The sequence below is a fragment of the Scylla paramamosain genome, chromosome 6 (assembly GCF_035594125.1).
Source record: "Scylla paramamosain isolate STU-SP2022 chromosome 6, ASM3559412v1, whole genome shotgun sequence".
Classification (NCBI taxonomy): Eukaryota; Metazoa; Arthropoda; class Malacostraca; order Decapoda; family Portunidae; genus Scylla; species Scylla paramamosain.
Window position 1 is genome coordinate 15,480,070 of NC_087156.1, and position 27,681 is coordinate 15,507,750.

Sequence of the window (27,681 nt, forward strand, 5' to 3'; positions counted from 1 at the left end):
CTTTAATGGACCTACAGTATCCTTATTCTTCGTCCTGTATACCTGATAAAATCACTTGGGGTCCGTCTTCGCCTGGCTGGCTACCTTTAATTCATAATTGTCCTTAGCTTTCCTCGTTAACTTCCTGACTGTTCTAACTAATTTATTATATTGTGTCCTTAAAACTTCTTCACCTGCCCTTAATCTCTTATATATACTTCTCTTACGCCCTATATAATGCTTTAACCTAGCAGTCATCCATTTAGGGTAATTTTTTTTGTGATCTTATTGTTCTATACGGGATATTTGCTAACTGACCTGTATGAACTTTATCTACGAAATATTTATACAATTCATCTACATTTACTTCACCTAATCCCTCATCTCGTCCCCTACCATCCTCTCCACTCCCTCATCTACTCGCCTCGACCTCACCTCTCTCATTTCAGCATGAACTGACATTCCAACATACTCACACCTATCTCCCCCTTCCTCTTTCCTCCTCCCTTCCGGACACATCTTCCCTCCTCTTGTCCTACACCCTCACGCCTCACCTCACCTCTCTCATCCTGCCTTATCTCTTTGAACTCCGTCCCTGACCTGACCTCACCCTGCATCCTTTGCCAGTCGACTCCTTGGAGGTACCTTTTTAATTCTTCAAAATCTGCTCTCCTAAAGTCAGGTATTTTACTAGTGTTTTTGTTTCTAACAGTTTCTTCCCATTCTATATTGTACCTAATTTCCCTATGGTCACTGTTACCTAGCTGTCCTCCAACCTCTACCTGCGTGACTGCTTCCTCCCTGTTAGTAAGAATTAAATCTAGAATATTATTCCCCTTTGTGGGTTCTACGACTACCTGTTTTAAAAAATTATCCTGAATTACCTCAATGAAATTCCTCTGCTTCCTTGTTACCCACCATCAGACTCCAGTCGATATTCCTAAAATTAAAATCTACCACACATACCTGACTGTACCTGCCTGCTCTATTTAATTCCTGCCACAGTGAGGTGTTAATTTTCTCTGTACTGGTCGGTGGTCTGTAAACTACCCCTAGTACTACTGACTGCGATCCTTCCTTAATATCTATCCATATCGACTCTGCTTTGTTATCTGTTTTAATTCTATTGTTCATACAACACTGTAATGTGTCCCTAACGTATAACGCGACGCCTCCTCCTCTCCTGTTTTCCCTATCTTTATAGAACATTGTATACCCATCTATCTTAACCTCTAGATTAAATACTTTTCCTGACATATCTAACCAAGTTTCAGTTAAAGCAATGATATCAAATTTCTCTGCACTCGCTATTCCTCTAAGCAAGTCTATTTTATTCAGAATACTTCTACAGTTTATGTAGTAAACACTTAAGCTATTTCTCACCATCCCTGAGCTAGCTACCTTTCTAGATTTAACTAATTTGCCCCTCGCCTTCTCTTCACTACCCCTTCCTCCCTCCCGACTAACGAAAAAAGTGCTGGAGTGCAGTTACCTCCCGCTCGAGTGTTTCAGCCAAAACACGAACACCCTGACGTGACAAATGCACTCCATCCCTGGCGTACAAGGTGTCCCTGCCATAGAAAAGGTCCCAGTTGTCGATGAACGTCCATCCATTACTCCTACAATGATTTGCGAGCCTGCGATTCACTGTAATAGCCCTGGACAGCCACTCAGCACCAACTCCCCTCCTCGGCAAGACACCACATACCACGAGGATCCCTCCCTTGTCCCTAATCCTGTCCAAAGCCTGTCGAAACCTCCTGATAAGCTCCTCACTCCTGACCTTACCAAGGTCATTCCCTCCCGCACTGAGAAAAACAATGGGCTTGGTCCCATCTTTTTCCAAGCACGTGTCTAGCCTATCAGCTACCTTCCCTATCCCGGCCCCCGGCAAACACACCCTCGACCTACGCTTCCTATCACTAGCACAGAACGCACTATTTAAATGCCTAACCTATCACCAAATACAAACACTCTACCTTGGGGCAGGGTAACTGCATCTGCCCCCTCCTTCTTGCCTCCTCCCGCCCTATCCACCTCCTTCTCCTTCCCTTCCTCCAGCACATTGAAGGGATTCTTCGTCTCCACGCAAGGTGCCCTGAGGACCTTCACCCTCTTGGCTCCCCTGCACACAACCGACCACTGCTCCTCCGTCGCCTTACTAGGTAAGGTGAATGTAGGATATTTTGGCCACGGACATTTTGGCTACGGACACTTTGGTCATTGGCCACCAAACTAGGACGGTTTGGCCACGGCAGCAAACCTTAGGAGGATGTTTTGGCCACGAAAAATTCACAGTACTGTTCTTTATTTTTCACATATTTTTTTTTCACTTATAATTCGTGATTGTGAAAATGTCTGACCAGTTTACTTCTTACTTGATTAATTACTTACTTAACTTGATTAATCTTACCAGATTACCTTACTTAATTAATCATTACCAGAAAGAGAGAGAGAGAGAGAGAGAGAGAGAGAGAGAGAGAGAGAGAGAGAGAGAGAGAGAATTAGATCTTTTACTGCCATACGAGTTTGTTTTGAACTGTGAAGCAGTTGGTGGTTTGTGAGGTTTCTGACCGAGGTGAGGAACAGCCTGATTGGAGCTACTTTGCACAGTACTTACTACTCCACCATGTCAGCTGAGCTTGAGGTCACCACATCAAATCGAGGTGGTCAGAAAATCTGCCTGGATGGCTTTATGTACACTAAGAAGCATGTTGCAAAATCAGTGGATGAGATAGTTTTTCGGTGTGTCAAGCGGGCTAGTCTGAAGTGCCCTGGTATACTAAAGACAACCAAAAGTCTTGGTAACCCTGAAGTTGTGACCTCGCATAACCATCTTTCTGACACAGTTGGATGCCAAGTGGAGCAAGCTCGACAGGGTATGAAGAGGAAGGCTTCGAACACCAATGATCAGCCTAATCAGATTCTCGCCTTCACAGTCGCGGCACTGCCCGCGGAGGTCAAAGCACGCATGCCTAGGTCTGATTCTAGTAAGCGTGTCCTTCGTCGCATCCGGGCTGCACACCGTCCCAAGAATCCACAGTCTCTTCAAGAGTTGGAAATCCCTGATGACTGGACATCCCACCTCCACTATGACAATGGACCAGAGGCAGATGAGCGTATTATCAGCTTTACCACCCCCCATCATCTGGAACTGTTAGCACGCTGTGATGAGTGGTGTATGGATGGCACATTTTCGGTAGCTCCGAGACTCTTCACCCAGCTATATGTCATCCAAGGTCGAGTCAACAGTGTTTATCTACCTCTTGTGTACGTCTTGCTGCAACGCAAGACACAAAGTAGCTACGAACAAGTCTTCAGGGTCCTGGCGGAGAGTGGCTGTGATCCCATTTCAGTCATCATCGACTTTGAGAGGCCTGTGGAGCTGGCCCTTCATGTGGTATTCGGGGAGGAGGTCCAGGTCAGTATTGGAGTAACTCTGATTGTAATTTAATTGAAATTTAATTAATTACTATTACTTTCTGAAAGTATTTTTTAATTATATATTTTTTTTTCAAATTTAACTATTACAACCCTGGTACAGGTGCGGTTCTGTTTCTATCATCTAACCCAGTCCATCTGGAGGCAGATCCAGCACCTGGGTCTCAAAAACCTATACGAATCCGATGAGGAGTTCCGCCTCTTCTGTGGTCAGGTGGATGCACTGGCCTTCCTGCCCCCAAAAGATGTCAAGGATGGCATGTCATACCTTCGATCTACCATGCCTGAGGAGGCTGCTCCACTCTTGGAATACTTTGACTCCACCTATATTTCAGGCCAACTGCGTCATCGTCGTAACATCACTTCCAAGTCAGGACACCTACAGCCAATCTCGATTCATCTACGTCGCACGCCACCTATGTTCCCGCCTGAGAAGTGGAATATGCACCACGCAACTCTAAACAACCAGCCAAGGACAAATAACATTTGCGAGGGGTGGAACAACAAGTTTTTCCGCCTGGTGGGACATGCCAACCCCACGGTGTGGAAGCTGATAGAGTGTCTGCAAGCTGACGCTGCCACTGTGGATGAAATTCTGCTGCAGCAAGAACGCGGCATTCGCCCTGCTAAGAGGTTTAAGAAGATATACAAGGAATTACACACCCGCATCCAAAACCTGGTCATCGATTTGAATGAAGAGAAGAAGACCATCCCACAATTCCTCCGAGGCATCAGCTATAATCTTAGAGGTGGAGATATGAATGCGTAGCATGTGAACCTATACTTTTTAATGACAATTTTAATTTAAAAAATGCTCTATTGCAATTTTTCAAAAATGCTCAATTACATTTTAAATACCAATATTTTTGTTGAGTTTATCACATCAAATATCCTATCTTCCTTGGGTGGCGATTTATTTTTAATTTAATGGCCAAAATGTCCGTGGCCAAAATATCCTACTTTCCGTGGCCAAAAAGTGGCAAGTTGCGATTTGATGGCCAAAACGTCCGTAGCCAAAACATCCGTGGCCAAAACATCCGGCTACCAGGTAAGGTGACGGTGGGGCACGACCCTCCCACAGGTGCTGAGATTCTCTCATAGAACTCAGCCTGCAGGTCTGAGATCCTCTCACGAAACTCAGCCTGCACCTCCGAGATCCTTCGATGGAACACAGCCTCCACCTCTGAGATCTTCGCAACGAAGGCCTTGAGAACAGGAGAACTAACACAACCAGACGACTCAGCAACACAAGGCGCCATGTCTACACTAGCCAGCTATAGCGTCAGGTCACTGCTCACTATACACGTCCGTTCACTAGGAACCCTGACCTGAGACAAAGATGAATAAATCCATATTTTTCGAACTAGATTCTTGTTTACATCCATAAATTATGTGGTTTTGAATGACAAGCGCAATAAAAAGACGCAGAAATTAGGCATTCGAGTGTGCAAGGGTGGTGCAGTGGTGAGGCGCCCACACACACACACACACACACACACACACACACACACACACACACACACAGGCAGTTACACACACGCACACAGACACAGGGCAGTTACACACACACACACACACACACACACACACACACACACACACACACACACCAGCACAGTATCCCTGGCACCCCGCCACGCCGAGCGCTGCTGAGCCCCGCCCCGACCTTCCGCTGCTAAGGTAACAATTTCTCGTCTCTCCCCGTCAATATTTAGTGTAATTTCTATGGTTTTCCAGGTGTTTCTAGGTGTTTTCTAGACTCGGGTGTGCAAAAGGAGGAGGAGGAGGAGATGATGGAAGGGAGAAGAGGAGTGTGACAGGGGAGAGAAGAGGAGGAGGGGATACGGAAGAGTGGAGAAAAAAAGAATTTCGGCGCCGTGGTATTATTTTTCTTTTTTGTTAATGCAGTTGGCATTGTTTTAATATTTGATTTATTATTAGGAAAATGTAATAAGTTGTACTACATAATAAAATCTGCTTTAGCCCTGTTTTTGCTTGTCGATAAAATAACACTTTCGTCATTTTACGTATTTCACTTTTTTCTTATAAGCACGCCTAGGATTGTTTTAATATTTAATTTAAGAGTGAAAAAAAATAAGAAACATGTACCAAGTAATAATATCCAATAAAATCTAGTGTAACAATTCGTACTTTCAAATTTAAAATAAGTCCGTTGCGTGATATAAAAAATTATTTTCTTTATACGACAAGGAATTTGTGTTTTCTTTCTTTATCTGGAAGGTAATTTTTTTTTTTTTTGTATTCAGAATATGTAATACAATCTAGCCTGGTTGTGTTTTCTTTCTCGATATTATAACTCTTTTGTGGCCCCGTTCGTAAAAGTTACAGATTGTGTTTTGAAGGTTTCGTTATTATTTCTTAACCCGGAAATATTTTTATATTTACAGTATTAGTTAAAGTATATGGCAAGTCAGAATATGTAGTGCATTCCAGTCTGGGCGTCTTCTTTCTTCTCGCGATTTTCAAAATGAATTACGTTACGTAAATATAAAGGCCGAGATACACATTTTCCCTGCCTCCCCCCCCAATCTGTATATCAATATTTAGCTAAAGTTCCGGCTGTTTCCAGACTCATACGTGAAGGAAAGCCAAAATTAACCACGGAAATAGATGTACATCCTCAAAAATGTCTCAAATGAGGCTTAATTAAATTGAATGTTACAGCCCCGTTCAGAGCGCCCACCATCACATCAGGACCCAGACTGAGACCTTCCCTCTTCCCTTCCAGTGTCTCTCCGACAATATTTCCCTCAATTCCATGATTTTCCGTGCATTTCCAGGTATTTCCAAGACTGAAATGTATAGACTGTAGTAGTAGGAGACGGAAAAAATGAGGAAGGGAGGAGGGGGAGGAGGAAGAAGGTAGTAGGAATGAATGAGGAAGAGGGGTGGAGAGTGGTAGTAGTTGTAGGAGGAAGAAGAGGAAGAGGAGGAGGAAGGAAGAAGGAATGGAGGGAAGGACGATGGGAAAGTGGTAATAGTAGTAATAGTGGTAGTAGTAGTCGGAGGAGGAAATGAGGAATGGAGGAAAAGTAGGGACGAAGAGGAGAAAGAGAGAGAGAGAGAGAGAGAGAGAGAGAGAGAGAGAGAGAGAGAGAGAGAGAGAGAGAGAGAGAGAGAGAGAGAGAGAGAGAGAGAGAGAGAGAGAGAGAGAGAGAGAGAGAGAGAGAGAGAGAGAGAGAGAGCACAGAGTGGGGAAATAAAATGTATAAATGTTTTTTTTTAACAGATGAATGCATGATTAGAGAATAACTGTGTGTGTGTGTGTGTGTGTGTGTGTGTGTGTGTGTGTGTGTGTGTGTGTGTGTGTGTGTGTGTGTGTGTGTGTGTGTGTGTGTGTGTGTGTGTGTGTGTGAGGCAAATAGACAGAACTGCTGGCTGCTTGGGTGATTACTCTCAGGTCATAGTTAAACGTCACATCGACCCGTCCACTCATCCTTTCGTGACGAAAGGATGAGTGGACGGGTTATCTATCATGACGACACCTAGTCTCGCTGCCAGTGTCTGTAAATTCTAGCTAAGTTTACCCTGAATTTACTCTTATAATTGTCATCACTTACCACATACGACACCAAAGCATATTTTTGCCACTAATGTCCGGGTCTCAAACATCCACTGCCAAAATAGCATCCTTGTTCGACGCTTTGTTAAAAATTGTATTTTTTTTATTTTATTTTATTTATTTATTTTTTTTTATGTAGGAAGGACACTGGCCAAGGGGAACAAAAATACAATAAAAAAAATGGCCACTGAAATGCCAGTTCCATAAAAGGGTCAAAACAGTAGTCAAAAATTGATGGATAAGTGTCTTGAAACCTCCCTCTTGAAGGAATTCAAGTCAAAGGAAGGTGGAAATACAGAAGCAGGCAGGGAGTTCTAGAGTTTACCAGAGAAAGGAATGAATGATTGAGAATACTGGTTAACTCTTGCATTAGAGAGGTGGACAGAATAGGGGTGAGAGAAAGAAGAAAGTCTTGTGCAGCGAATCCGCGAGAGGAGGGGAGGCATGCAGTTAGCAATATCTGAAAAGCAGTTAGAATGAAAATAGCGGTAGAAGATAGCTAGAGATGCAACATTGCGGAGGTGAGAGAGAGGCTGAAGACAGTCAGTTAGAGGAGAGGAGTTGATGAGACGAAAAGCTGTTGATTCCACCCTGTCTAGAAGAGCAGTATGAGTGGAACCCCCAGACATGTGAAGCATACTCCATACATGGACGGATAAGGCCCTTGTACAGAGTTAGCAGCTGGACGGGTGAGAAAAACTGGCGGAGACGTCTCAGAACACCAACTTCATAGAAGCTGTTTTAGCTAGAGATGAGATGTGAAGTTTTCAGTTCAGATTATAAGTAAAGGGCAAACCGAGGATGTTCAGTGTAGAAGAGGGGGACAGTTGAGTGTCAATGAAGAAGAGAGGATAGTTGTATAGTTGTATAGCACGAGAATAAGCTGTGTTAAACCAAGGTTTGGAAGGTTTAGGTCAAGAAAAAGAGTGAGGAATGTACGCCTCCATGCCAGACACTATCACCTCCGTTATGCGCTCAGCACACAAAGACGGGTCTCTGACACGGAAGCAGTGGTCATTCCAAGGAAAATCAGCAAAATACCTCCTCAGGTCCCCCCAACTAGCAGAGGCAAAACGCCACAGGCACCTTCGCTTAGGGGGAAAAGCATAGGATACAGCACCTCACCCTTAACGAGCCTGCTGCCAAGACCTCATAACGTTCCTCCCTTTACTTCACTTTCCCTTCTGATAAATGTTCACGCTTCCTCTCTTCCCTCACTACACTATTAGGGACTCGGCAAGCTGCGCTCCCTTCCTCTTCACCTACCCTGTCACTAAGGCGTCACCTCGCCCATCCATCTGCCTCAGAGGATGCCCCCACACACTGCCAACTCCTCACCTGCTGTGATAAACTCGTTCCCGTGCCGCTCTTAATCAATCAATCTTCACTTGGCCTGCCTTTGCAACATTTACTGCCTGTAAACCTACCACGAGACTTTGCATCAACACTCTCCTAAATAGCTTCTCTGTCCTTCACTTGCCACTATTCATCACACACACACACTCAGTCAGTTATTTATCATATTTTCCATTAACAATTCTCGTACTCTTCGTCTTATATAAGATGCTCTATTGTATACGATTTTCTCTAGCACTAACATTTTCCAGCACTTATTTTACTCTATTTGAAAGTCTTATGTTAATGTCTCGTAGTAGTAAAAGTAGTAGTAGTAGTAGTAGTAATAGTAGTAGTAGTAGTAGTAGTAGTAGTAGTAGTAGTAGTAGTAGTAGTAGTAGTAGTAGTAGTAGTAGTAGTAGTAGTAGTAGTAGTAGTAGTAATAGTAGTAGTAGTAGTAGTAGTAGTAGTGGTAGTAGTAGTAGTAGTAGTAGTTGTTGTTGTTGTTGTTGTTGTTGTTGTTGTTGTTGTTGTTGTTGTTGTTGCTGTTGTTGTTGTTGCTGCTGCTGCTGATGCTGTTGTTTGCCTAAATCAGAGCTCAAGAAGGCTTTAATATAACATTCTCCAAACTTTCCTTGGCTCTCCTATTCATGTTACAAACAGTATTACATTATCTCATTCTTTGTACGTTTATTAAACATTCCTTTCAGCCTAATTCACTAAACATTCCTTCCCTAACACCTGTTGTGAAGTTTCTGGTCGTTGGGGAAAACATTATGGCCCGGTGTACCTTATCTCAACTCCCAAATGCTTTGCTATACTCGTTGGTACGAAGAAATATGTACATACTTCAGCTACGTATAATACTTTACATCGGGAAATCATGAAAATGACAATATCTTGAGAACTGATGCATTTATTGCCTTAAGAATCATGTTTTGCATCAAGATATTCTCTCTCTCTCTCTCTCTCTCTCTCTCTCTCTCTCTCTCTCTCTCTCTCTCTCTCTCTCTCTCTCTCTCTCTCTCTCTCTCTCTCACACACACACCACCATGAAAGCTATCACATCCCACAAGTATCAGGCCTGAATCTCACCTCACGGCCCAGGCAATCTCCAGCTTCGGTATGCGGGCTGGGCTCTTCACCTCTCCAAGCCTCGGACGCTTTATCTTTAACCTCTCGCGCTGAGACCATGAACCAGCCGTATCTGGCGGCAACATGAGCAGACAATCAGCTCGATACTCCCTCCACTCAGCTCGTATCGCTACGCCCAAGAGTTTTCGGCCTCTTGTGGGAGGGAAACAAGATCGTAAAACCCACTTGTGATCTATTTTTTATCTCCTGCAAGCCGCTGGCGAAGGCGTGAACGACTGGCCCAAAAAATTAACAAATCACTCTAACTGGAGCTAATCGGAACGAGGCGAAGTCAATGGAGGAGGGAAAAGATTCACCCACACACACACACACACACACACACACACACACACACACACACACTTAGCCAGTAAAGTTGGACAAGGTGGTGTTATCAGAATCGGGCACCTGGTGAAGTACTAGACTTAGGTGAGGCTGGAGTTATCGAGGCTCCGGAGAGATAGTAAGCGAGGTGAGAAGAGGCGAGAAGAAACAATGGCAAGTGAGAACACAGCCAAGAAATACACACACACACACACACACACACACACACACACACACACACACACACACACACACACACACACGATAAGTCTGAATGCATACACTTGCCTCACGTATATAATCATCTTGCTTGCAGAGACGTGTAAATAAGAGAGAGAGAGAGAGAGAGAGAGAGAGAGAGAGAGAGAGAGAGAGAGAGAGAGAGAGAGAGAGAGAGAGAGAGAGAGAGAGAGAGCGCACTCCTCCCTTTCGTTATTTCCCGTCTAACAATAACAACGAAACACAAAACCCGCTTCACTCCTGTTATGGCGTCACACTTTATGTCCTTTCGGTGACCACGCCCAGTCCTCGCCACTCCGCCCTCACCCCTGCCCAGCCCCGCCCCTCCCTCACCCATATACTGACAACCTAACCCGCCCACAATGGTTGTCTCGTCGGGGCAAAACAATACCGCAGATCCCTGTGTCGCCTCGTCTCTTGTTGACCCCACGACCCGCCTCACGCCTACGCCCTCACGCCCATCACGACCCCGATTCTCCGCAAACACGACCTCCGTGACACCGCGACCCTCAGCCTGGCGTAGGGTTCAAGGGATCCCCAAGTCAAGGTTAATAGCGTCTTCTTCGTGTCCTAAACCTTGAGAATTCACACGAACTCGCGACCTCTTCTAACTGTTTATTGAATGTTCATGAGCACGATGCCTGGTTAAGAATAGGCGTGGAAATAGTTTGTGTGCTAGATATTACTTAAAGAATACGGTAATTTCCAAGGAAATGAGGTGTTCCAAGTTTCTTATTTCACTGTTTTATAGAAGGTATTAGTTACTTCTCCGTCTGTTCTCTCAGGAAAGTATTGAGAGTTACGATGTTCTTTGGATGATTCAGGGAAGGAATAGACGGAGATGTTTTCTAATATTATTTTTTTATGGTTTTAGAGGACGCTTCTTTTTCTTATTTCTATGTTAGCTTGGTCATAAAAATATACACAAAGGGTTATCCTGTTCCCAGGGATGATCCAGGAGGAGAATAAAAGGATGAGTCTTTTAAATCTTACTTTACGACTTTATAGGTTTCATATTCCTATTTTTCCTTCCTCTCTTCTTTTACAGTTTGTTCTTAGAAGGAAAGCACACAAAAGGTCCTCTCTTCCAGGAATTATAAAAAAAAAAAAAAGAGAGAGAGAGAGAGAGAGAGAGAGAGAGAGAGAGAGAGAGAGAGAGAGAGAGAGAGAGAGAGAGAGAGAGAGAGGGGGGGGGAAGGGGGAAGGAACATGTATATATGTCCTTCTATCCGGTCCCGCCTTCACCCTTCGCTCGGCACCCCACACAATGAAACACAATCAAGCCCTCCGTCACCCTGTAGTAAGCCATGTGCACCTCCCTCCACCATCATTCCTTTCCATATACGCCACGCCTCGCCAGCCACACACTGTCACTCCACGACCCATTCGCTCCACGTCACACTAGCTTCATGAGCCACTCATTCACTTCTAACACATTAATTTACCCCATACATTTCAGGCGACAATTCACTGCATTGCTACTTACTATTCCACAACACTCTTCAGTAATCTAACTATCCATTTTCAATACCACACGCCACGAGACGATATTATAGCGCTATTCAATACCCACTGTCGTCATTTCTCGTTCCATTTTATTCCTTAGTCTCTTTAGCAATCATTAACTTTTACTCTTCTCCATCACAACACCACACCACTCCGTCACCTCACTACCATACCATCACTCCACGTACTCCACCTCACTACCACACGCCCCATTATTCAAAACCTACACCACAACCACCACACCACTTTGTCACCTCCCTATCATACCTCACTACACGGGCTCCACCTCACTCCCAAGCCAGGACCACTCCTCGCATATACCTCAAGTCCAGCTCAACATCACCCACGAATTCCCAGGCCGACACTTAAAAATGAACCCGCAGCCAGGGCTTACAATCACCCTGAACTCTCACCCCGGCCCCCACAAGCACCCTGACCTCTTCACCCCCACACACACACGCCCCAGCCGACCCGACGACCCCCTGGGAGCCCCGCCCGTGGCATCTCCAAGGGTTTTCCTGACCTCTGACCTCTTCTGAGGCGGGAAAGGGAAGGGACTGGTGGACTCGGAATGAATGAAACATGTTCGAGACTTTCTCCAATTGGCGGGTGTCCCTGTTTGGGCGTCGGGCTGAGAGAAGGGGAGGTGACGGGGCCGGTTTGGTCTCAATCTCCTGACATCTCTCTAGTGAGCATTGTATTACTATTTTTCTCTCTTATTCCTATCCTGTTTTCCATTTTCGTTTGTGTGTTTTTGTTTTTCTTTCTCTAATTCTCTCTCTCTTTTTTTTTTGTTCCTGACTTTATGTTCTGTTTGATTATCTGGTTTTCTTATTGTGTGTGTATTTGTGTTTGTCTTTGTGTGTGTGTGTGTGTGTGTGTGTGTGTGTGTGTGTGTGTGTGTGTGTGTGTGTGTGTGTGTGTGTGTGTGTGTGTGTGTGTGTGTGTGTGTGTGTGTGTGTGTGTGTGTGTGTGTGTGTGTGTGTGCGCGCGCCATGATTCTTAGTTTCCTTTTAATTTTTCAGCAGAACAACTCTTCTGTACTTTAATTAATTTTCTTCTTGCCTGTAGCAAAGATATTTCGTCATCTTTATCTTGTATCAGTTTATCGTCCGTCGTGCAAACTCTCCTGTCTTTCAATTTTCTTTTATCTTATAATCCCCACCTCGCCTGAGTCCATGCCTTTCCCTTTTCCTATCGTTATCACACTGTCTCCTTCATCAACTTTCTTTTCTCCGCGGCTATTCCTCGGCCTCACCCTTCGCCCTGCCTTGCCCCCACGCAGCCGCAGGGAGTGATCAGTAAGGCACCAGCCATCATCACCCTGCATACATCACCTTCTTCTCTTTTGATTACCCCTCTTATCAAGCCCCATCATCTCCACCCTGCACCGCTATCATCCCATCTCTCTGTCATCTCGCCTTATCTCCCGATTATCGCTGCATCTCTCCATCATATCCCCTTCATCCTGGTTATCGCCATCTCTCGGGCCATCTCCTGATTAACGTCGTTCATTCTAAGTAATGCGCTGACGCCCTTCCATTACGGCCGTCAGCGGGGAAAGGCGCCCATGCCCGCAGCTTCCTCACTCGGAATTATGGATCCGAGAACGCGAAATTCAAAATCCAGCGAGGGAGTGAGTCTTACCCAGTACTTAAACCTTTCCTTCCCTCCCTTCCTCCTCCACTTCTTTCCCATCTATCCTTTCGCTTTCCCAACCAGCCCCTCCGCCTCCTTCTCCTTCTCCTCCTTCACCTTTCCTCCCTTCCTCCTCTCACGTTGATGCGCCGATAGGAAGGAAAATGATCCCTATCGGCGCTCATCTCCCCGAGCGGCCGCGTGTTCGTGTGAATTGACTGCTGGAGCCGATCAATCAAGAGGGGCGAGAGATGACTGAATTTACCGCGGCGACGGAACGGGGAAGCCTCATGGATTTATAATTTACCCAAATGCTCAGCGGGAGGGGGTGAGAAGTGGGCGTCGGCTGGTACTCACTCCTGCTGGAGCTAAGGGTGGAGAACGCCTTGTTGTAATCAGTATAGGCGACCATGTGAGCGCGTGTTGCAGGGAGGGCAGAAGCAGCGCCGCCCCCTCCAGTCCCAGCCCGCGGTGAGGCCTGCACTTAGATCACTCAGCAAACCCAGGTATTAGCTGGCGGTAATCCGGTCTGTCAGCGCGGCCAAGGTTGTGTTTATTAAGAGGGAGTCAAAGGGTGGTGACCTTCGCCTGACCCTGTGGCGAGCACCTTTGTGGTTATGCTGGTGGTGGTACTGGTGGTGGTGCCTGTGTTCTTTGTTTCCCGGTAATGAAGGAGAGGGAGGGGACACGAGGACACAAGAGAAAATGGAGGATGAGGGATGCGAAGGTGGAGGGAAACAGAGGCGTAGGGTAGGAGTAGCTGCGTGTTGCTTATTATCTTGTATTTTTTTCACTTTTATTTATTTATTTTTTCCCCCGCGTCCCTCCCTCTGTCATCACGTGAGTAAGGCATCGTGTGGTAGGCCCCTGTGCTCGTTGCAGTACACATCTTCCTAACTCACCACCCGTTATGTTGTAATGTGATAAAAGTTTTGATACCTACCGTCTCTCTCTCTCTCTCTCTCTCTCTCTCTCTCTCTCTCTCTCTCTCTCTCTCTCTCTCTCTCTCTCTCTCTCTCTCTCTCTCTCTCTCTCACGTATACACAGACACATTTTTATGCTGAGGGATCTTCTCTACCTTAAATAGCACTCTTCCTCCCTCTGCCTCCTCCTCCCTGGCCTCCATTCATGGCTGGTGGTACGAACATTGCTTCCCATGCCCGGGTCGCCCCCTCTTTGGGCATCCCGGCACACCGCTCCCGTCCTCTGCCTCATGACAGCAGTCTCTCCACGGCCGCCGGTCACTGTTTCCTAACACTTCCATTCTCCTCCACATGGCGATGACTTGCTGAGTTTCATTAACCTTTATTCAAACTGTATTCCCAAAAAGAGGAAGAAAAAATATGTACCGCAATCAACAATATTCTATAAGTATTTATTTTTTTCTCAGTCGTGGATATTTTCTTTTTATATCTTTTACATTACGAGTCATAATGGGGTGGGAGTTAAAAAAGTATGGTTCATACACAAGATATACAAGTGGTTATTCAATTACCACATGAAAAGGTATCATTAACTTTGTCATATCGAAGCGGAAAAATTATAAAAGAAAAAAAAACATGAACACGACTAAAAATCCATATTAATCTTTCACATTAATAATTTTTAACCACCTGGGATCTTAAAGCATTTCTTAAAAACATCAACGACGAAAATTAAAACAGATAAGCTGGTAATACAACGTTCGTGTAGAGGCGTCTGTTCTATTAGCGACTCACACGCGCCACAACACCTGCCCCACAAAGGTTCTCTCCGATGGCAGCGTGGCGGCGCCTGAAGGGGTTCAATATTAGCCTCATACGGAACACAAAGCCTCCAATAAAGCGGCGGACCTTTGTACTTCTCCCTTCCAGCCAAGAAGTAATTGTTTGCATTCTGTTATTTGATCATTCGTGTTTTTTCATTTTATTTTTTCGTCATTTTTTTTTCTGTATCGCAGTCCATATCCCGTGCACGCCGAACACAAGTCTCTCTCTCTCTCTCTCTCTCTCTCTCTCTCTCTCTCTCTCTCTCTCTCTCTCTCTCTCTCTCTCTCTCTCTCTCTCTCTCTCTCTGTACTTAGAGGACCACGCGAGTTATAATGAAGAAGTAAAAAAAATCAAAGAAGAAAGAAGGGAAGGAAGAGTAGGAAAAGAACATAAGGAGGAGGAGGAGGAGGAGGAGGAGGAGGAGGAGGAGGAAAACAGAACGATATAAAATACGAGAATAACAACTAGAACGAGAATGACACAGCCAACTTGACAACCCACCACCACCACCACCACCATTACCATCACCACCATCATCACCACCACCACCACCTTTAGCTCTCTCTCCAAGCCGAAATGGTCTCCGGTGCCGTAACTCAAGGGCCGCGTGATGCTCCGATAGCGAAGCCGCCGGCGGGGGTGACGGTGCATCAGGCGGGGCGCGGCCGACGAGAGTGCAATCTTAGGTTCACTGTTTTACTACGGCAGCGCGATAAGACTCTTCATACACCATGCCAATTGTTTTCTGATCGTGATTCGGCGAATTGAAACTGTCCACTGTGACTCGCGCTTCCCCCAAGGTGTTATTACCCTCAATGTTCCTTCCTTTTACTCATATCTCACTCTTTGCTTTAACTCTTGCGGTCCAGTTTTTTTCTTTAACCGATGCTCTATTCCACGCTTGATTTTGTTCTACATCTTACTTGTCATGCTTTTCTTTAGGTCTCTCTCTCTCTCTCTCTCTCTCTCTCTCTCTCTCTCTCTCTCTCTCTCTCTCTCTCTCTCTCTCTCTCTCTCTCCTGCACCCAATTTTGTCCGTGTTTTACCTGCACTGATGAGTTGCCTTTTTTTTTTCTTCTACGATACTTGCTCTGCTTTCCAATCAGTGAGTTTGGTCCGTGTCTGAGAGCCACCACCACCACCACCACCACCACCACCACCACCACCACCACCGCCACCGCCAGTGTTCTGCTTGTTAGTTGTACCGCGTAAGTTAGTCTGAGATTGCGTGATTGTTTTTTTTAGGCGCCTTCGTATTTATACTGCAATGTTTTTCGTGTGAGTGTGTGTGTGTGTGTGTGTGTGTGTGTGTGTGTGTGTGTGTGTGTGTGTGTGTGTGTGTGTGTGTGTGTGTGTGTGTGTGTGTGTGTTTCTTTTCTTCCTTGCAATTCCCTGACTGTATTTGTCGAAGGATACGCAAATTTATGTGTGTGTGTGTGTGTGTGTGTGTGTGTGTGTGTGTGTGTGTGTGTGTGTGTGTGTGTGTGTGTGTGTGTGTGTGTGTTTCTTTTCTTCCTTGCAATTCCTTAGCTGTATTTGTCGAAAGATATGCAAATTTATGTGTATGTGTGTGTGTGTGTGTGTGTGTGTGTGTGTGTGTGTGTGTGTGTGTGTGTGTGTGTGTGTGTGTGTGTGTGTGTGTGTGTGTGTGTGTGTGTGTGTGTTCTAAGGTCTACTTTTTTTTCGGCAAGATATTCAAGTTAAGGCTGTAACTATTCTATTCAGTCTCTCCCCATCCGTTTTTTTTTTTTTTCCTATCACTGCCTTCAAATCTCCCCTTTAACTACGCTGCTAAATATTTACCCTGTAGCACTACTTATTTATACTGGAAGCTGCACACTCACGAAAAAAAATAATGAACACGGCTCACATAACATCAAAATACAACCTGGCCATTCGGTTTCGCACCTCAATGATATTTTCCTCTGTCTCATAAAGCCCGACGAGGATGGGGGCGGGTGTTGCTGTCTGGCATGGGTCTGGTCTGCCGTCCGCGCTGGCCTGGGCACGCTGGACCCGGCAATCCGCGGCCAGAGTCAACAATCAAGCATCTGGAGATTGCATTGTGCTCCCAGTCAGCCCGGGTGGTTCGCAGGCATTATTGGTCAATAACTCGCTCTTCGTTACCATCGCCGTCCGTCTTTGCTCTCAGACGTCCACGCTCCGCTTTCAATTATGGAATCGGATCGAGGCTTGATAACGCGCTTTATCCACGGCGTATGAACAGCCGCAGTGGAGGAGCCTGGAGGTGCAGGGGCGATGGCGAGGGTTTCCGGGGTAATGACGGTGGTGGTGCAGGCGATAATGGAGAAGGACTGCGAGGGTAACTGGTGGTCGGAGTGGAGGTGTTGTCGGGGCGGCCTTAGTTATGACGGCAGGTGAGCGAGATGAGACGAGCATTAGGGTTTGGGTAATGACGGCCGCGAGGAGGAAATGGCGCGGCCGGGATGGGGGCGAGGGACAGCGGGGGATCATTACTCCGATGACACTGATGCTGATGACGCTGGAGATAAGCTTGGGCGTCACTCCCCTCGTCCCCGCACCCCATTTATCTCTCTTTGTTGCCTCTCTCTCCTCTGGTCTCCCATTCAGCGGTCGACGAGCCTCTCCTTATCTACAGCACCATCGACACACTCGCTGCCGCGGTTCACTCTGACGACGACTCTACACCACCGCTAAAGAGACGTCCAATTTCACCTTCGCAGGAAGCACTAATACAAAGTTCCCAAGAAAAGAGCGATGCTTCATATCCAAAAACAATGAAATGAAAAAGAAAAAGGGAGACAAAAAGAGGCGTTGCATCAGCCAGCTGGACTGCAGGAGGGAGGAACAAGATGGAAGATGCACTAGAGAATCAACAAGAAGAAAAAGAAAGAGAAAAGATCTATAAATGGAATCGTTAATCAGCGAACCTGATGAGGCGCATTGAGAGAGTCTGTCCAGGCGAGCAATGAAGGAGAAGGAGGAGGTGGAGAGGATGAAGACGGGGAAGAGGACGGGGAGGAGGAGGAGGAGGTGAATTAGGCAGAATATTGAGTGAGCCAGGAAGGAAAGAAGTGAGAGAGGGACGGCGAGAGGAAGGGAGAGTGAGGAGCGAAGGCAGGAGAGGCTGAGAGACAAGGGTGGGTGGAAGGGTCAAAAGGAGAAAGGTTAATAAGGGAGGAAGAGGCAAGGATTAATGTAATGATAACATGAAATGGATTTTACGATCGTGAAAAATGGTAAAATTACACAACTCTTATCAGGAAATGCAAGGGAAAGGTGAGGAAGCGAACTGTGGTCTATGATAGATCCTGTCAAGCTGATATAGAAAAAAGACAAAAATATTCATGATAAAATCAAACCACTTTGTACGTTAAGCAGATAGCGAGGCAGGAAAAGCTAATGTTAATGATAGCACAACACCAGCATATGAAAGTGCAGGTCTGGTAACGATATATACACCAGAGACTAGTAAATATTTGGCCAAAGCAGGAAAAAAGCAGTAAACAAGGCAGAGTGGCCCTCTGGCTCCATCACAAAAGAAAAAAATAAGCCAGAATTCATAAAAAAAAAAAAAATAGGACCAACTTCCAATAATACGTATTTCGGTTCTACTTTGAATCTTGAGAATGGAAAAAAAAATAAAAAGACAAAACCGTCACGTTGTTGCAGGAAGAAAGTACCATAATCATCCCACTCCATCGGCCCTTGAGTCTGGGTTATGGCGGCGAGTAATTTTGGCGCGGCGATGCTATCGGGCGTTACCCATGTAGGACAGGGGCCGCCCCACACGCCAGCACTCCGCGCATATATTGAGTCATTACCGCCGCACTTGGCAACGCATCTGGCAATCCCAAGCCAATTAACTGGCCACGAGGCTGCCCATGTTCACTCCATCAGCGGGAACTCTTTATCGAGGCCCGGAGTGCTTCTGGAAACAAAAGTGCAGCGGCGAGGCGGAAGGATCTAGGCGCTATCTCCCGCCGCTAACCCAAGGCTCAGACAACAGTGAGACGGAACAATCGTGGCCGAGATAAGATCCTAAAATTGGATGAGAGAGGATCAACAAAGGTAATGCTGTTAGCGCGGGCAGAGGTCTTACCAACAGGCCAAGGTTGCCAGGCTCACTCGGCTGCCCGGGAGATTAAAAATTCGTGTAACCCGTTGCCACACCCGCCCTTCCTCCCCCACCCCTCCTACGCCTCTCGCCCGGCCCACTCTGCGTCTCAGGCCATGTATATGAGTGCAGCCGCCGGAAATTATACAGGTGGGAGCCATAAAAGGCCAGTAAACCTCCCTCGATGGCTAATATCTCATGCGGTGTTATCGTAAGAGCGCTGAAGAGTGAAGGTGGAAAAAGAAAACATTTAAATACATCAGGCCGGGAGGAGAGGAGATGACTGCATGCAAATGACCCGCCTCGTGTGACGCCAGCAGTGGGGGTTGTGTGTGGGGGGAGAGGAGGCGAGGAAGGGGATGAAGACCGGCAGATGCTCGTGTTTGCTTTACCTCGGACAGCTGACCCTACCCGTGACACCCTCCTCCTCCTCCTCCTCCTCCTCCTCCTCCTCCTCTCTTCTCCTCTCCACTCCTCCTTCAAGTCTCTCTGGCGTCACTAATCACCTTGGCACCACGTGATCATATTACAATTCGACGCATAAAAAGAGGAAAGACAAACGAAGGAGCCACTCAAATTCCAGCCCTCACGAGGACGTCAAGACAGGGAGGGAGGCGAGGTGCTGCGGGGGGAGGCGGCGGCGGCTCGGCCTGTCGCGCGGTGGAGGTGAGGTGGAGGGAGGCTGAGTGAAATGCTTCCAGCAACGTCGCAGATGGAGCGTAAGATAATTCCGAGACATATATATTTTCGTGTAAATTTATAGGTTCTTCTCCCAGGCTGCCGTGGAGTGGCCTGAGCCGGTGCTTCGCTGGGAGTAAACTCGCTATCTTGTGTCCATCGCTCCCTCCTCGCCCGCCAAGTTGAGATATTAAAGAACACATTTACTTATCGCGGAGATCAGCTGCACCTCCGGCAGTAAAAGAAATTATACATTCGGATTAATTCAAATTACTGTCATGTCTCGGCGTCCTAAACATGGCAGCGCTTGGACCCTTGTGATACAGAAAAGGACTCACCGCAGCATTACCAGTACTTCCTCGCAGCTACACTTCTTGCACTGCTAACCCCAAAAACAATACAGGTATACTTTTTTGACCTGGACGCCTTGTTTTTTTTACCCTTTCTCCTTGTTCTTCTCCTCTCCTCCTCACTACACACCCTCACCCTTACTATTCAGACAACCAGCGACACAGATGGAAACATAAAACACACCGAAGCTCTCACGTGGATTACTAACTTGGAAACAACAAGGATACGCTACTAGAACCAAACCTACACAGATCCACTCCTCCTCCTCCTCGTAAATCCTTTCCGTCACTACTCGGACAACCCGTAACACAGATGAGGACTAAAAACACACCCAAACACACACACCCATACACCCATCACAGCCTCCCCTTCCCTATTAACGTAGCGGCAGATATCAATATACTCAGTACATTCAACTAACCCCTCTCTCTCTCTCTCTCTCTCTCTCTCTCTCTCTCTCTCTCTCTCTCTCTCTCTCTCTCTCTCTCTCTCTCTCTCTCTCTTTCTCTCTCTCTATCCAGCTATAACCGCTCACCGTCACTACGTAGCTTACCATTCCCAGGGATGCTGAGGACTGGAAACACGCCCTTAACTCTCCCGCCACGGCCCTGCTCTCCCTATTAGCCAGGAGGGAATTATCAAGATGCTCCTCATTTCCAACTAATCTTCATGAAACCTAATACATTCCCAGCCAGCGCGAATGTTAGCGTTGGTCTCAGGTTGCAGGGCGAAGGAGGCCAATCAAACGCCTCCCGCAGTGACAGAGAGAGAGAGAGAGAGAGAGAGAGAGAGAGAGAGAGAGAGAGAGAGAGAGAGAGAGAGAGAGAGAGAGAGAGAGAGAGAGAGAGAGAGAGAGAGAGAGAGAGAGAGAGAGAGAGAGAGAGAGAGAGAGAGAGAGAGAAGTCCCTAGACCATACCGGAGGTGCTTCAGAAGGCGTAGCTGAAAGAAGAAAGGAGGAGGAGGAGGAGGAGGAGGAGGAGGAGGAGGAGGAGGAGGAGGCACTTGACACTGTGAACCCTCCGTGTGTACAGCTCTTGTGTATGTAACCTGAAGACAAGCATCGCCTCTCTCTCTCTCTCTTTCTCTCTCTCTCTCTCTCTCTCTCTCTCTCTCTCTCTCTCTCTCTCTCTCTCTCTCTCTCTCTCTCTCTGTCTTTCTGGAAACGTTCTCTTCTATGCATATATCGCTCTTTACCTTCAAGTATATCATTTATATATTAAACGTTTTTTTTCTGGGAAGGAGAAATGCGAAGTGAAGGGATGAAGGGAGGGATGGAGAGTCTGAGAAGAGGGAGGGGTGTGGGCGAAGGGCGGGACGGAGGGAAGGAGTGATGGGTGAAGGATGAGGAAGGAAAGTGAAGGACAGGGGTAAAGGAAGGAGTGACAAGAGAAGATCGGAGAAAAGAAAAAAAGAGAGAGAGAGAGAGAGAGAGAGAGAGAGAGAGAGAGATTCAGATTCAGATTCAGAGAGAGAGAGAGAGAGAGAGAGAGAGAGAGAGAGAGAGAGAGGAAGGAGAAATAGTGAGACGGTAAGAAAGAAAGTTGGAGGGAAAATTTAAATGCCAACTGATAAAAGGAGAGAAGGTAAAAGGAAGAGAAAGAAAGAGGAAACTAGAGAAAACTGTTAGGCAGGGAGGTAATGAAACTGTACAGCTTTAACTGCAAGTAATAGACAGTGAAAATATTATATTGTGGTGTGTATGTGCGTGTGTGTGTGTGTGTGTTTTGTGAATTTAATTTGTGTTTAAATTCTATTATGTTTGTTATATTTCTTTACTTTATATTATCTTATATCATTTCAACCCAGATTTACATATACACCTTGATCCGCAACGAGTTCCAGGATGTGTGTGTATGCAAATCGATTAAAGAAAGTATTATTATTATTATTATTATTATTATTATTATTGTTATTATTATTATTATTATTATCATTATCATTATTAATATTATTATTATTATTATTATTATTCCCATTACTATTATTACCTCACTAACGAAAACAAGACCAGAACTGCAGAAGAAACCCAACAAACGATTAACTTTAAAGCAACACCACCTGAGAGATCACACAGCACTTGGAAGAAGAAAAAGATAAGGAAAAGAAAAAAGAAAATAGAACAGGAGTGAATAAGAGCGAGAGAGGCCGCGTATCTGATAACCCGGCCTGCTGCGCACACAGGTCATCCCACGGGACTCGTTCACGGCCTGGACAACTTGGATCTAATTGGATTGTTTGCTTCACGGCGCCGTAAGCTCGTAAACTCACCTCGACACGGCCACTATCTACCCGCCACTCCGCTACGCCGACCCGGGGACTCAGGAGGACTGTGTAGGAAAGAAAAAAATGGTCAGTGTGGTCAGAGTATGGGCACAAAAAGAAAAATGTGCTCAATATGGCAAGGTCTTATCAATGCCAGGTAACTTTACTACCCATCAGACACGGGGCGGCCGGCCAGGGGCGTTCCAGGGACTTATTTTTATCAGATTCACTGCGCATTTAAAAGATAACTCATATATTTGTTTAAGTTCCTTCTCCTGCCCACACTTTGAATGCTTCCCTCGTAGTTTTGTGGCCGTGTCCGTGAGTAGCGAGGGGAAAGATATTTTGATTTTTTTTTCTATTAGATTTATCGGATATTCAATAGATAGTTCATATGTATATTTGGTTAAGTTCCCTTTGCGCCTCCTACTTTTATTACCTCGTTCTTAGAGGTTAGTTTTGTGGCCCTGTCCGTGAGTAGCACTGGAAAGATGTTTTGATATAATTTTTTTTTTAGTTTTATCGGATACTTAATACATAGTTCAAATATTTGGTTTTGTTCCCTCTTTTACTCTTATTTATCTTACTTCCTTCTTAGAGGTTAGTTTTGTGGCAGTGTTTGTGAGTAGCGCGGGAAAATGTCTAAATGTCTTCGCCTGCAAATTTGGTGAGTGCTCTGCCTATAAAGCAACAGTGAGTGAAACCTGCTGGCGAGGAGGAAAACACTTCTCTTTATTGTGAGCCGGGGACACTAATTTCAGTCGCAGTGCAAGAAGGCAATCAGTATGAGAATGGTTAATCAACATTCAGTTATGTCTCTATCCGAGCCTCGAATTTATACAACAACTCGCCAGGACGCCTGTATGTGATGTTCAGTCCAGGAAAACATCGAACTTTCCCGACAGTAACAACAGATAAACACACAAGCAAGATTTCTCTCTCTATTTTCAGGATCCGCAGCTGGCTATTAGAAAAACAGGGAAGGTCGAAAGAGGAGGAGGAGGAGGAGGAGGAGGAGGAGGAGGAGGAGGAGGAGGAGGAGTACCAGCTCACCACAAGGATCAAATAGGAATTTTCATTTATCGACGCGAGAGAAAACCAGAGTGAGCAGTATACCATGACGTGAATGTCGGCCTCCGTTACCACGTCGCCTGGAATAATCTCAGCTTAACGACCCTTTTTCTCTCCCTGCTTCCCCTTCAGAGAGGCAGCAGCGGCGGTGTTGGCAAGGCGACCCTGAGCAGCGGCACAGTGAGGTGACGCCCTGCCGCCGTGCCCGCGTGGGGGTGACTGACACGAGGGCGGGGCGCTGTCGCAATACCCAGCAAAATTGTCTCGTGGAATCTCTTTGTATTATTCACCCAAATTTTCGGTGCACCTGCCTCGCTTTCCGCGCTCTTGGTGTTCTTGCTGTCAGCTGAGGCTCGTATATCAGAGGCTGGGGTGGTAATGAGGGCGGTAGTGCCTCGATTGGATATTTATTGTATCGGAAATATGAGGGAAGTTTCCCCGCCCGGAGGTCGATGCATATGTGTCTTGAAGGACGCCGCCCACTCCCTCAAGGATGCGAGTACCAGACAAGCTAATAATTGTTTATTATGCACGTGTGACACGCCCGCCAGACTGTCTCGCACCTGAGGAACTAGGAAGAGAATTATTCTGCCCCAGGGATCACCACATAATAGTACGGTGTGGTTGCCTGATGGTGGATTTTAATACTTGATAAGCACTTCGCCGACGCGGTGAAGTCAGTGACGGAACACGATCACATTCCTCGCCTTTGTCTTGAGGGAAAAGACAAGAGTCCCTGTTATCTAAACGCCTTCCTATTATCATCGTCTCAAACCTCCTCCCGCTGCCTTGGAACCAGAGGTCTAAGATGGAATGATTTCTTCGAGTCGAGCGTTATATGAGAAACTAAAGGCAAAAGGCCGTGCGCACGGGGACAAAAACCTAATTGCCAGTGTTGATGATGAAGCTAAAATCGTCAAAACATTTTTCTTGGCATCACGGACAACACCGCGACGACCAAAGAAGTGACTGAGGGAAAGTAAATGAGTAGTTTCACCACAGGCCAAGGAGTATCACGTGTCACTTAAGCAGCGACCTACGACCCTGCAGCTCACGACGGGCGGCGCGAGGAGACGAGGACGCCCTTACTTCAAGAGGCTGGGCACACCTCCCCGCCACCCACGGCAGCTCCGAAAACATCTTAGTGGCGGACTGCTTGTGTTCCTCCTCTCCTGGCGAGCATCTGGACACACACACCCACTGCTAGGAAGAGGAGGACGTGGAGGAGAAGGAAGAGCAGGAGGAGGAGGAGGAGGAGGAGGAGGAGGAGGAGGAGGAGGAGGAGGAACGTGCTGCCGTGTTGACTAAGACAGCTGAGAGGGAGGAAGGGGGTCCCGCCGGCGCACACTTCACGCTGTTGACTTACTCTTCACGTCGTATTTTCGTTCGTGTGTGTATCGCCTGGCCAGGGTCGCGATGGTACCCACGCTCGTGCCCAACACTGGCAGGGAGCACAGGTCATGGGAATCAAGCTATTTTTTCCATTACTTTTTAGGCTCGTCGGCACTTTAGGTAACTCACTAATCAAAGCCCAACGAAAGCTTTCAAACAATATTGATCATGTACTTCGGAATATTGCTTCAAAACTTTGTAATGTCTGTTTTCCGAAGTTAATAGCATGTAAGGATGCACTTAAAACAATCAAGGGGGATGATATTTCACAGGCGTAATGGAGAACGAAGATAAATTTTCAGAAACATTCTTATTCAGTTTCCAAGTTAATCTCTTCATCATGCAGGCACGTTCCCTTTGACCAGTAAACCCCAAAACTGACTCAGCCGCCTCACTCCCCGCGTGCATATTCATCAACCCGCCCCCTCTTTATAACTTTCCCTGCCCCTCCCGCCTCCTGCAAAACACCCACTCCACTCAGCCCCGCCTCAACTCGTCCCTCTCATTCCCAATCTGCATAAATTGGATAACATTCCTTTTAAACCTTTTCTTTTTACGTAATCATGATCCAATTAACTAATATTCCTCCTGTCCTTTCACGCTTAAAACCGTAATAAATCAGTCATGTCTGCTCTCATCACTCATCTACAAGTACATTAATCTTCTGTGATTGAGTGTCTTCTATTTTTTATTTTTTTAATGGCGTTATATTTGTTAGGGCATGGGGTGGCCAGACTCACCGATGTTGGGGGTGGACGGAGAGCCTTTGTTGTCCCTCCTAAGTATTCCTGAGTGCCGGCGCATCTCCGGGTCATGGCGAGGAAAAATTGCCCGCCATCTATTGATCCTTGGGCGATGGAGGAGCGCAATCTTGACGTATCGGGAATTGACTGTTCGGTTTATGCCGTAACTCAACGTTTCCATCGGCCACTCGGGGTCTGTGTGGAGGTCGACCTCAGACCTCCCCGGAGACCAAAAGCGGAGACTCCACTACTTTTTCTCTGACGCCTCACTTGAATATGGATTCGCGCTTTAAGGCGCTTTAGGACTTCAATGGCGAGGCGAAGACGCAGGAGCTCGTTTCTTAGCAAAGCCTCGGCGATGCTCCGACCAATGAATCAATTTACATGCTTGAGTCTTTAGCAGAGGAGTTCGCGATGTTTATGGAAATGGAAAATTGGCCTTGAGTGATGCTGATAACGCCTCGACGCGGATAGGAGGAGTGAGATGCCAGCCCAGATAATGATGCAAACACTTGGAAACAAACAGCGCAATGAAGACCCAGATACATAACAGGGAGACAGGAACACTTGGGGCCTTTATCCTGCGTCCTGGAGAGAAGCACACGTGCGCGCACACACACACACACACACACACACACACACTTTCTCTCATGTGTGTGTGTGAGTGTGTGTGTGTGTGTGTGTGTGTGTGTGTGTGTGTGTGTGTGTGTGTGTGTGTGTGTGTGTGTGTGTGTGTGTTGAGTGGTGGTATTGTTGTTTTAATACCAGTGAGGTGACATATGTTCTCGTCTCCGCCTTCCTTACCCGTCTCGATGCTAAACGCGTGTCCATCGTCGCAGTAATCGAGGTGCGTTGGCCCGGCCCTTGCTGCCCTCCACCCTTCGTCACAGCGTCGCCCTTATCAGCTCATCCTGCTGCTTAACTCGACGCGGCCTGAGTGATGCCGCCCCCTAACCCCAGCCCTTTACAAGTCCGGGACGACCAACAAACCGGGATGGCGACTACCCGCTAACGACCTAACGAACTTACGAGGCACATCTCACCCACTGCTGTCGGCGGCTGCGGTAGCAGGTCGCCAACGGCACCTCCTGAAACCTGTGCTCACCTTCATCAGGGTAAGCGGCGTGCAGGTCACACGTACCCGACCGGCAGGTGAAGGACGGGCCTGCGATCTAACACATTCCGGTTCAACCTGCCTCCCCACCACTGATATGTAGCACTGACGAAGAAAATTACTTCGAATGATTTAGGCACCAGCCAGCGGTCCCCACACTGCTCACCACTCGGCCTCGATACTAGTCCTGGCGTTACCACTTGAAGGCCCGCAGGCCACCGCCCAACACTTATATCAAACGGGAATTTAATTCATTTTCTGAATCAAGCGCCGTGGAATCATTTCATTAAAACTTGCCCTCTCAAGCTGCTTTCCCCTGAAGGATATGCGCGGGATGGAGGTGCTCTTACTTAATGATGGCTGCCGTTAATGGCGGTGATGGCAGCTGGAGCAGGGAGGCGCTCATCGCTCAACGGCACATTCATCTTCCCGGGCTGTGGACCACCCTCACAACTGATTCATAAACTGTGGCCATAAGGTGACCACCACCATAACTCTGCCACATTACTGGACCCTTAACGACCTTGAAGACTCCAATCCGGCCATGCCAGTGTCGTATCTCTCTCAGCAGTTAATTGATATTCAAAATAGTTCGCAACAAATACACTAATAAAATATTCATGAAATAAATTGTGTTCATTGTGTGTGCCGCAGCATTATCACCCGTGTTAAGCCCAACCAGCGCCGCGGAGGACCTGTCTGCTGGAAGCCTCGCGCCATACATGCGCCGCTCACTCACTCCAGGCCTTCTTGGGAGACATCCACTGGCTCATAATGTTACAGCACGGCGCGCCTTCCTTCCAGGCGATAATGTGCTGGCTGGAGGCATACACTCGCTGGTTTCCTGACACTTATATCACACCGAGATGCCTTCCTGGGAGACAAAAGGATAACTACATACAGAAGCAAGACTTATCGTAACTGCAGACGGAAAAATATGACTGACAGACTCTTTGGGCGCTCAAGCTTCACTCGTACATCGTAAGCCGCGTCTTACAAGCTGAATGCTTCGGTAACAACACGCGCAGGGAGATCTCAAAAA

At 46.7% G+C, this 27,681-nt stretch overlaps 1 protein-coding gene and 2 long non-coding RNA genes across 3 annotated transcripts in view; 2 read left to right on the forward strand and 1 right to left on the reverse strand.

Annotated features, from left to right (window-relative positions):
* The window catches only part of LOC135101104 (uncharacterized), a 189,559-nt gene extending 167,173 nt beyond the window's left edge, over nt 1–22,386 (reverse strand). Inside the window, exon 1 of the long non-coding RNA XR_010269025.1 lies at nt 22,326–22,386. This is a non-coding gene — a long non-coding RNA (uncharacterized LOC135101104). The remainder of the gene's footprint in view (nt 1–22,325) is intronic.
* LOC135101342 (uncharacterized) lies at nt 1,463–4,795 on the forward strand. Its single transcript, XR_010269226.1, has 2 exons — nt 1,463–2,144; nt 4,469–4,795. It is a non-coding gene; the product is annotated as an uncharacterized LOC135101342 (long non-coding RNA).
* Nucleotides 2,157–4,469, forward strand: LOC135101341 (uncharacterized). Its single transcript, XM_064005196.1, has 2 exons — nt 2,157–3,400; nt 3,524–4,469. Exons 1-2 carry the CDS (start codon nt 2,609–2,611, stop codon nt 4,187–4,189), a joined length of 1,458 nt encoding a protein of 485 aa, XP_063861266.1. The 5' UTR covers nt 2,157–2,608; the 3' UTR covers nt 4,190–4,469.
* Nucleotides 22,387–27,681: the final 5,295 nt, after the last annotated feature.

What these genes read in the sequence shown, in the direction of transcription:
- LOC135101341 (XM_064005196.1), top strand. Translation starts at nt 2,609, where the DNA reads ATGTCAGCTGAGCTTGAGGTCACCACATCAAATCGAGGTGGTCAGAAA. An exon ending in TATTCGGGGAGGAGGTCCAG is followed by an intron (nt 3,401 to 3,523) that starts GTCAGTATTGGA and finishes ACCCTGGTACAG; the next exon opens with GTGCGGTTCTGTTTCTATCA.